At 47.0% G+C, this 10,527-nt stretch overlaps 1 protein-coding gene across 1 annotated transcript; it reads left to right on the forward strand.

Moving 5' to 3' along the window:
* The first annotated feature begins 1,856 nt into the window (after positions 1-1,856).
* On the forward strand, positions 1,857-10,311 carry FAM110C (family with sequence similarity 110 member C). Its single transcript, XM_074861662.1, has 2 exons — positions 1,857-3,147; positions 6,408-10,311. Exon 1 carries the CDS (start codon positions 2,010-2,012, stop codon positions 3,105-3,107), a length of 1,098 nt encoding a protein of 365 aa, XP_074717763.1. The 5' UTR covers positions 1,857-2,009; the 3' UTR covers positions 3,108-3,147; positions 6,408-10,311.
* The last annotated feature ends 216 nt before the right edge of the window (positions 10,312-10,527 follow it).

Here is a 10,527-nt window from a genome sequence, read left to right on the forward strand (position 1 = left end):
GATCTTCACTGAAGAGCTAGCCCAAAGTCTTACCCCAGGGTTGCTCTTAATGCTTCCCTTGTCACAGTGAGAATCTCTCTCACACTGTTGTGCTTGTCCGGGGTGGTAGGCTAAAATGTGGCCAATATTTTCAGCATGACTGGAGACTCTGCTTTGCATTGAGCGCAAAGACGAAATCACTTTATGCTCATAACACTCAAAGATGAGCATACAGTGTCCTGCAATATGTTCGGGAGATTGGACCATGTCTTTCATGGTCCCTTGGGCAATAATCCAAGGTTATTAAAACCCAGTGGTTTTAAACTAAAAGAGGGTAGATTCAGACTAGATATAAAGAACAAAAAAATTTATGATGAGGGTAGTGTAGCACTGGAACACGTTGCCCAGAGAGGCGGTAGATGCCCCATCCCTGAAAACATTCATGTTCAGGCTGGATGGGGCTCTGAGCAACCTGACCTAGCTGAAGATGTCCCTGCTCACTGCAGGGGACCCAAACCATTCTATGATTCTACGAACCATACCAGGGTTCTGGTAGCACACAGAAACCATGGAAATATCCCCACAAAAGGCAGGCATGCGCCCAGAGGAGCACAGCTCCACTGAAATCCCAGCTGCTCAGGACATGCTTCAGTAGTTTGTACCTTCTTATGCCTGAAGGTGCCACTCGCATGGCTTGACCCTTTAGGTGACGACGCAGCGACGCAGCGTCTGGGTCCAGCCATCACAGCAGGGCTCAGTCTGGGTAGCCCCACTCTTGGCGGGGGATTTAAGCACAAAAGCTGTTGCTTTCCCACCACAAAGCAAAGCAGCTCCATGCACCAGAGGTGCCCAGGCCCCCAACACCTACTCCCAGTGGGTGCAGAGGGGGACACGTACCGAACTTTTGACCTACACTTCCTTGACGCTAACCATGCCCAGTATGTTTTTTCTCCAGCCACGCAGCTATGAGCAAATTGTTCCCGGTGGCAAAGGGGTGTGCCCTGAACCTTCCTAAGGAGGACAGGGAGGCCTGTAGCCCATCTCTCCCTTTGCAATTCCGTGATTGTAAAGATCAAGTATGAGTCAATCCCCACAAAAGCATTCTGTTATCATAATCCCACAGAAGTAATAGACAAATTAAAAAAAAAAAAAACAAACAAAAAAAACAAACTATGGGTGAAAAACCTTGCAGATATAAACTGGCTTTTGTTTGCTACGTAAAGAGGACAGTGATCCATACTCCAGTTATTGGCGGCCGCGGAGGAAGCGCCGCTCACCTGAGATCACGCGGGTAAGAGCTGGCGGCTCAGACTGCCCCAGGTGATCACCTACGGGTCTCACTTTCAGGTGTTTACACTACAGCCAATGGCTCTGTCCTGCCTCTCGGCGCTGCCAGCGCCAGGCGGGCGCTGTGCCCCCGCGGGAGCTGCCCTCTGCTCCTGCACGGCAAGGTCTCATCCCTGCGCTGCGCGTTCCTGCCGGGCCGCCGCACGGCTCTGGGCCACGCACGCACGAACGTCCCGCTGCTGCTGCCGGTGCGCCGGCCGCGGCGGGATGGATGCTGCGGCGAGATGGATGCTGCGGCCAGCGGCGGCGGCCCGGCCCGGCCCGCCCGCAGCCCCCCGCCACCCCCAGCCCCCGCGGCGGCGGCCCCCGCCGAGACGAGCCCCTGCCCCCGCCTGCCCCCGCCCGCCCCCGCCGCGGGGCCCGGCCGGGCGGGGGCCGCGCGCTGCCTGCCGTGACGGGCCCGGCGCGCGGCGGCGGGATTGGCTGGCGGCGGCCGCGGGCGGGCGCGCGGGGCGGCGGCGGCGGGGCGGGAGCGCGCGCGGGCGGCCGGCAGCGCGGACACGCGGCGCCCCGACGGCAGCGGCGGGTACGCGCGGGGGGAGCGCGGCCCTCGGAGCGGCGCAGCTGCCCCTCAGCGCCCAGGCTGTCCCCTGACTTTTTCGCCTTTTTTTGCTTTTCTTTTTTTTTTTTTCTTTTCCTTCCCTCCCAGGACTGGAAGCAGGATCCGCGTCCCTGAGACTGCTATGCCCACTGAACTGTGCCGAGCCGTGAGAATGCACGCCATCTCCGACCTCCACTCCTCCCTCACCCTGCGGCTCCTCAACAAGGGGCCCGAGTACCTCCGCCGGCAGATGGAGGCAGGCCCCCCGGGCAGGAAGAGTGCCGTGGAGAGGCTGGCAGCCGACAAGGCCAAGTACGTGAAAAGCCAGCAGGTAATCAGCACCAAGCAGGAACCCGTCATCGTGCTCAGCTCAGCCTCAGAGAGCAGCAGCGAGACCTGCTCGGTGGAGAGCAAAACGGTCAGCAGGGACTTTGGCAGAGGGAAGGGCGCGAAGCCCCTGGAGCTGGGCAAGGCGGTGTACTCCTGCCGTGCCCCCCTGCAGCACGGCCCCCCCATAGCCAAGCGCAGCACCCCCAAGAGGCAGATGCGGCCGGATTCCCTGGTGATTTACCGCCAGAAATGCGAGTTTGGGAGAGGTCAAAGCCAGGACAACTCACGGGGGAGCTTGGTGAGGAGGATCTTCCAAGGGTCCCTAAAGGAGAAGCAGTTGGCTTCTCCTGAGATGCCCAGAGTCATGGAGGACTCTGCCGCCATGGAGAGCAAAGAGCCTCTCTCAGCAAAAGACGGCGGCCATGAGCTGAGCAACCATGGAGCAGAGCAAACCATCGCTGTGAGCACTGGAGCCCCGGGGCTATGCACAAAAGAGCATGAGGGACCCTCAAAACTGAGTATACCTCCTGAGGAGGTCAAGGAGGTGAAGAGGAGAGGTCTCCATCGCTCCCAGTCGGACATCAGCTCCCGCTACTCCAAGTCCTTCTCTGAGTTTGATACATTTTTCAAGTACTGTGGCCTGGAGCAGGAGGTCATCGAGGATCTTGGGAGAGAGAACTTCTCCGTGGTGTCTGACAACATCTCCTTCAAGATCCGCAGCATCAGCGTGGCAACGTCCGAGAGCGACTTCACTAGGCACAGCGGGGACGAGGGGCTGCTGGAGGATGAACTCACAGAGCAGGTCCCGAGCAGCACCTCCGTGATCGAGCGCAACGCTCGGATAATCAAATGGCTGTACACGTGTAAGAAAGCCAAGGAGTCTAACAAGGTGATCCAGGAACTGGCATGATGGCTTCTTTCAGCGGGCGTTGCAGTCTGGTGAACTCAAGGTGTGTGCAAAGCCTCGCCCTGTCGATTTATATATTTCTCTTTCCTCTTTAGCGAGTGGTTGGCTTTTCTCAGTTTGTTTTAGTCTTTTCATGAAGGACTGAAGGAAAATGTATTTTGTATACTACATGTTCTACTATGGCCTTTTTGCAAAGCAGCGTCCTTACAAAAACCAAAATACAAACAAATAAATGCGTGTAGCTTGCCAGATTTAGATCAGATCCCCCCACGTGAAATTAAAGAGTCAGTGTCTGTGAGGGATGTCTGTCCTTTGCAGATTCCTGCTTTGTAAATAGCTTGTCTTCTCTAATTTCTGCTATATTAAATGCTAGAAAAAAACCTTAGAAGGACATTCAACCCTTGATTACAGTTGCTTAGATAACAGATTGAACTGAAACAGTCTAGTTAGGAGTACCCTTTATCTGTAGTATACTGCTACAGTTTTCCCTTCTTTACTCTCCCTCACTCTCTCTCCCTTCCCCTTATACGTAGGTACCCCCAAGTACCAGGAAAGCAAAGCTGAGTCAGTGCTCCTGCTAGCAATCTTATTTCCCCTACAGCTTTCTGCTGGGACTATAGAAGTTTGACCCCCTAGCACTTCACAGGCTTTAAGTTTTCTGTTCTCTTTGACTGCAGTGAATTTGGCTCCTCTGCAGTGGCTTTTGCCATGCGGTTTGGCACCGAGAGCTGGAAATCAGTTGTGCGGTTTGCCTTGGTTAGAGGGGGACTTCACTGTTTTAAACTAAAGATAATTAATACAAATGTGTGGCATCAAGGCTTGGAAATCAATTACTTCACAGACAGAAGCAGAACAAATTTAGCCCTGGCAAAAGCCGATATCCTGGTTTTAATAAAAGTGGTGTTTATGTGTTCGTGGAGCCTTTGGTATTGATGATCTAGTAGATAACAGTTTTTTCTCCTTCCAATACGTGAAGCCCTTAGGATAAGTACCACAGCTTACAGTGTGGTATTTAAAAATTGCATGAGTAGGTCTTGATATGAAGGATTACATGTATATTTTCTGACAGTTCGTAATTGGTGCGTGAGAAGAACATCATTTAGTGTAGATACAGCTGTTGATAGAGCGGTGGGCCTTCTGAGTATGGAGAAATGTAGTGCTTGAACCTCTTTCCTATGTGTATGTGGGGCTGTCACTCCTGAGTCCTTTAAACTATATAACAAAAAAAATCCATTTACTCGCTTGAAATTGGTTTTAATTATGTGAAATTTGGATCGCTTTTAAAATTTGAATTTTTCTCAAAAGCCTATTTCCTTCCTGCAAGTTGAGGGAGGAGGAAGGGAGACAGAGCCGTTTTCACACAAACATTTCAAACCCTTGTAGATAAGAATGGTTGTCAGGTACCCAGCTGACAACTTAAAGAAGTGTTGTTATGTGATAGAAGCCTTTCCCAAATTACCTTAGAGAGAAGAAAGGGCCCTAATAATTTCTCCTTGCTCATCCTTGTGTGATAAAAAGCCAGGGATATACACAAAACAAAATGATGCAGGTGGCAGTTTGGTGAAGCTCGTTGCAACTGCCAGCCTTGCTAAACGCAGAGGATGGGAGGCAGATTTCAGGGCAAGCAGGAGCCATGTAACAAAACCAACCACATTTCCATGAAGGAAAACAAAATAAAAGCCTGTTTGCTACTGAATGCCCATGCTGGGGGTAGGGTCCAGGGCCAGAACCGCAGTTGTCACTGCAGAGCCTGCTCAGGAGGGAGCAGTTGGCCCTTTCCCCATCCATTTGCACAGCGCTAAGCGTATCCAGCGCTGCAGCTGAGACAGGAGGTGCTGGTGACCACCCCAGGGAGCAGGCAGCTTGCAGAGGAGGTGCTTCACCAGGGCAAAGGCAAAGGCAGGAGGGGGGAAGTGCTTTTCCAAGGTCTGGGCCAGTGTAACCTCAGATGGGCTTGGTCAATGGCTTTTTTGTTAACATCTAACACAAAGTGACAGTTCATAGCACATAGCCTAACAGGGTGGTAAAAAGACTTCCATGAAGTAAACAGAAAGTTTATTCAAGTCTCTGGTCATTCTGCAATAATTTTAATACCTAGAACAAGGGAGGGCTTTAAACTGTCAGCAGTCTCCTTTGGCACCAAAATTTTTAGCAGCCTAGGAAACACTAATCCATAGGGTGCATATTACAAACCTGATTTGAAGCATACTAGGGCTGACTCTGAGCTGATAGACCTCAGCACTAGGGCCATGATTGCTTCTAGGGTAATTTCTGAAAACTGAGAATGTACTTACCATTTAGGCCACAGAACCAGAAAGTTCAGAAAGGTCAATTAAAAATACCTGTACCCAGCACCCAGAATAAAGGACAAGAGTCATCAGGAGCTACTATAAGTTAAATATTACATTTACTGGACAGAATTTAAGCTGAGAGATGTTATCACTATGTGATTGCAAGATGAGCCCTGTAGTTCTGATCAAATGTTCATCTTTTCTTTCAGTCCTACACTTTCTCTGACAATGCAGCATCAAGTTAGATATCTATGTGTTTTCACTATATCTATTTGGCTCTGTTTAGTTTTATTACTGGTTATTAATGGGCAGTGGGCTTCTGTGCTGCATGGGGAAGCAATGTGCTCTCCCTGGCCCTCCCAGGTACATCCTTGAAGATTCCTTATTTTACACAGAGGCTTGAAAATTGTTGCACCTTCTTTGGAAAAAGAGACAGAAACCTTTTTTCTTAAATCCAGCATTCATTATGTGTAAAACACCTTTCAAGAACTGCAGGGCTTTTACAGGCTGGTGATCATTCCATTCATATTTTATGTTCTCCATTTAATTTTTCATGAGCTCTCTGGGACCTGGTGGGGCACCATGTAAATAAAACAGTTATCTGAAGGATCAGGTTCCCTAACACGTTTCATCAGAGTGATTGCAGAGTCCGAGCGTGGGTTGTGAGCTTCAGAAAAGCGAGGTCCTCAGTGAGATGGACACTGCTGCTTCTCAGTGGGACGTGGTCTGGATTCACCTCTGCAGTTCAGCTCCACTCACTGTCAGTCCTGCTTGACTCTAAGGAGGTGGCTCACTTTGCGTCCTCTTTCCTGGGCTGAATCAAGATTATTCAGCCTTGAGTTTCAGCACCATTCTTAAATGGATGTTCATTATTTAAGTGGAAATCTCCTGGGAAGGGAATTTACTATGTTGGCAATAGCCATAAGCAGCTGAATAAAATCTTTAGAATATCACCTTATGCTTGTCTGATGTGATAAATAATAAATGACACTTTTTTTCCCTCTTTCTTCAGAATCCTTGACTTGGAAGTTGAACAAAACCAGACACAGGAAGAAACTCTTCCCTCATCTGGCTCACGACTCTTTGTCCAAGTTTAGTATTTTATTATTGCCTCCCACCCTCCACCCCCATCCCCTGGCAGCCTCAGTCTTGTCACAAGCGCAGAGGTGTCCAAGAGTGCGATGACAAGCGGAGATTGTGAACTATGCCCTAGTGAGGCAGTGGGAAACGAAAGCTCCTGAAAAAGCAAAGTGTGACAGCAGCTGCCATCCACGATAATATTCAGCATCATCTCATCACCTCAGGATGCCATTCTGGGCTGTGACAGAAGGTCTGTGTTGTGCACCCATCTCTCTGCAGCAATGAATTTGTCAACAGGGATGGGGTGAGAAAGTGGAAATGAAGGGGAGTGACCTCTGGGTCAGGCGTTTCCTTGCAGGCAGGCAGGCTTGCTCCACCTGAATGGTCAAAGGCTCTGTCTTACTAGGGCAGTTTGACCAGGGCTCATCCTGACATCATTAGACATTATTTGCTTGGCTGGTGAGGACTAACTGTGGCAGCTTTATCTGGGATACTTGGCAAACACATTGTAAGCAAAATTCCTGCCAAACCTCTCTTTGAGAGTATTCAAGCCAAATTGGAGTACCTTGTATCCATCTAGTTTGCTCTGTCACACAGCTTGCTCAGCCAGTGGGGAGGAATAGCCTTTAAAACCCTCCTCAAAATATTTTCAGGAGCATGGTATCAAGAAGCAGGTAGTCAAAAATGAGGGAGGGTTTTGCATTGTTACTCCTTGCTGCAGAATGGTACATTTCACATGTACATAGGCTCCTCCACTTGTTTGCAACTTGTCTCCAACTCTGGCATTGCAAACATTGTAAGGTTTGGCAGCTTGAGGTTTAACACCTTTAATTTTATGCACTGTGAGTGAGCAGTGGGCTTGCAGAATCACCTTAAGAAAAACTGTACCCCAGTTTATGTTAGGTCACACTTCCCTAGCATGGGTCTGGAGTAGGGCTGTGCTTAGGATGTGCAGGATGACATCCCTGTGCTGCAAGGCAAGAAGACATGTTAGGGCACAGCTATGCCAGGTAAATGTCCTGATGGGGTGACACACTCAGTGTAGACAGCACCTTCCTCAATATCATCAATAAAATGCTTCATTTGGACTGGCTGAGCTAAACATGTTTTAAAAGCTGATCAAAAGTACTTTGAATCATCAGTGTAGTGAATGAGGCCTCTACAATAACTCATGGAATTTGCTGGCTGTGCCTCAAACACTTACCCCAGTCTGTCATTGCTTGCTAGAAAATGTCTTGCACCAAAGCATTTCTTTGTGGACACTGCAAACCACAAAAAAATGCAAAAAATCCCCCAATCAAAGCTAAAGCCAGTTCCCCTTTTAGTTGTGCCAATGCCTGTCTGTGATAGCTCCGCCTCTGGCATAATGGTGACTTGACCAGAGGGTCCTGCAGAGGTTAAAAGTTTACTTTGTGTTGCCATGGTTGTGGTGTCCTGGTGTTCAGCTTACCTGGCCATCAGGCCTGCAACATGAGGAGTCCAGAAACACCAGCTTTCATTCTCCGCATTCCTGCTGACCGCACCGCAGCAGCTCACCCCGCTGCCTCCTCTGGCCCAAAACAGCTGCTGGTGCAGCCGGGTAGGTGCTGAGCTCAAGTGGGCACTCAAGCTGCGTTTTTCAAGTGTTTGCTACTCTCAGTAAATACAGGAGCGGAAAGGGTGAGGGTGAGCGTCGAGGATTCAATAAAACATTGGTGGTAGGAGGAACAGTTGCCCTTTTTAACTTATGCCAATGTTGCACGTGGAAGAGTTGCCCCTGAAGTGCTCATCAAGTGGTTTAGTTGACATCAGTTATATTCACAGCAAGACCATCCGGGTTGCACTTCCACATGTTTTAAATGTGCTTGTGTGAGTCCCTGGATGGTTAGTTCTCAATTACAGCAATGGTTTGGGAATGCAGGGCATTTGTCTTCATTTTCTAATGTTATGTACTAAGGTCTACATGTCTGAAGTTGTCGAGATAGAGAACAATTCCAGATAAAATAATTGTTGAACCTGCTTTCCACTTGGGAGAAAACTAAATAGTTTGCATGAGTGAGCTTCTGCAAACTTAGAGGGAAGGTAGTACATGGGGACATTTTCATTAATGAAATTTCCGTGTGTATTTGTTACATTATTATTAAAGGGTGATTCTCAGAAAGCTCCAACCCAAGATGCTGCTAATATGGTAAGATTTATGCACTTAAGGTGCAGGTTTTTAAGGGACACAGTCTAGGTTTATTAGTCAGGGACATAAGCTGATGTATCTGTTCTTTTCATGCTAACTTTGAAAGGTGCTGTCCCACCTAAATATTTATATGCATTTGTCAGAGCTAAGGACTGCTTTTTTTTGAAAATGTGGATGACACTAGACAGCTCAGAGTGCAGAAAAAATTTTTTGTGTTACAAATCAGTGCCCTGTCACAGAAGAGAATTACTTTGTTTCCAAGGAAATTTTTGGTTTCATTTTCAAGCTTCTGTTTGGTTTTGCTCTTTTAGTTGAACAGCTCTCAAAAGTTAAGATAAAAGGTGCATTGGTCATCAGTTTTCAGTGTTAGGAAGGAGTATGTTTAATTTGCTTGAAAGTACTGAACATCAGCCTTTCTCAAAATTGATGAAGGTTTTATGGCAGAGCTTAGTGAAATCAGAACTGGCCCCATTCTGAATATTTTTTTAATCCCCCTTTTTGTTTTTATGAACAGTTCAGTGGTGACTTTCCACACTGATATGTGGCAAAATTTCGCTGACTTTGTTCAAACTGATAGGAACCCCAAGCTCTCCCAGATACCACTTAATTCAGAGAAATGTGGACCTATCTAAGATCTTTCCCTGATAAGCTATAGATTCCCTTTATTTAATAATACCTTCTGGGTAAGCTAATAACCTACTTTTCCCAGTATGCCAGAGCAACAGTAGATGACAATCCTTCTTTCTGCATATATCTTGGGAATGGGCAATTCAGTGCTTTTTCCAAAGAGTGGGAGCTCTGGGCTTCACTGAGCTCCTGTTATTGTTACATGTAAAGGCTTTTCTTTCCTTCTGCTCGGTCTTTCAGTCATATTCCTCAAAATGAGAAAAACTTGCTAATGTTAGTCACTACCTATCTTTTTCCCGAAAAAATTCTCAAAATTATTTTTTTACTGTTTGATTATAAAAGACATGCTTTGGAAGGGGTGGGAGTTTTCAGCTTTAGTGATAAACTGCAGTCAGGTGGGCCATGGTGGTACAAACAGAAGTTCTAGCAATGGAGTTGGGTTTCTAGTCTTTTGGGAAACCTAAAAATGGGGCTGAGGACAGAAGCAAGTTATCAACTGAATTATTAGTTTGACTAGAACTATGTAAACTAAAATAGTCAAATGGAGTGCAAGTGTGCAGTGCTAACTGCTATTTACACCCAAGTGTTTCAGGGTGCTCCAATGCTGTGACAAGGGGCAATGTCCGTGGCTGTAGTGTAACAGGCGAAAGGTACAAAGTCTGGTTTTTATGGCCTGGAAGCAAGTATTTGCAATAAAGGTATCAGATAGAGACTGTAATCTTTGCAATATATTGTAAATATTACTTTACAGAAATCTATAAGTAAGAAATACAGATTGTTCTATATTACATATATTACTTTTCTAAGGGATATAAGTACTTGTGTTTTGTGAAATCGGCTAAACGTTACAACAATGAGGATTAAGCAGAAACTTTTTCCTATGAGCAGGTTGTCACTGCCTCCTGTGAAGTTTCTTGCATCTCCTTTTGAATTCTTTGAAATGGAGTACTGATCATTTGTAAGTTGCTATGTTTATATCCCTGTGAAAGAACCTGTGTGCTTTTGAATGCATACAAATAAAACTTACCACTCTGAAAGTTAATGTTTTTTTTAAAAAGTGTACTTTTATTTTGTTGTCTCCATTAGGGTACTGTTATTTTAAAGCTAGAATCCCATGAGGGAATTCATTTCTCTGTGAGTGAGGCTGATATTAGACTGTGAACATCTGAAATCACAATGCTTCCCTGGGTCATACCCAGACCCCTGTCTGACTGCTTAGGCAGGGAATCTTGTAAGGAGATGGCAGGATAACTGTTAG

Source organism: Strix uralensis, chromosome 3, assembly GCF_047716275.1.
Source record: "Strix uralensis isolate ZFMK-TIS-50842 chromosome 3, bStrUra1, whole genome shotgun sequence".
Lineage (NCBI taxonomy): Eukaryota > Metazoa > Chordata > Aves > Strigiformes > Strigidae > Strix > Strix uralensis.

Bases quoted from the DNA above. Each gene is read 5' to 3' on its own strand.
- FAM110C (XM_074861662.1), top strand. From the start codon at position 2,010: ATGCCCACTGAACTGTGCCGAGCCGTGAGAATGCACGCCATCTCCGAC.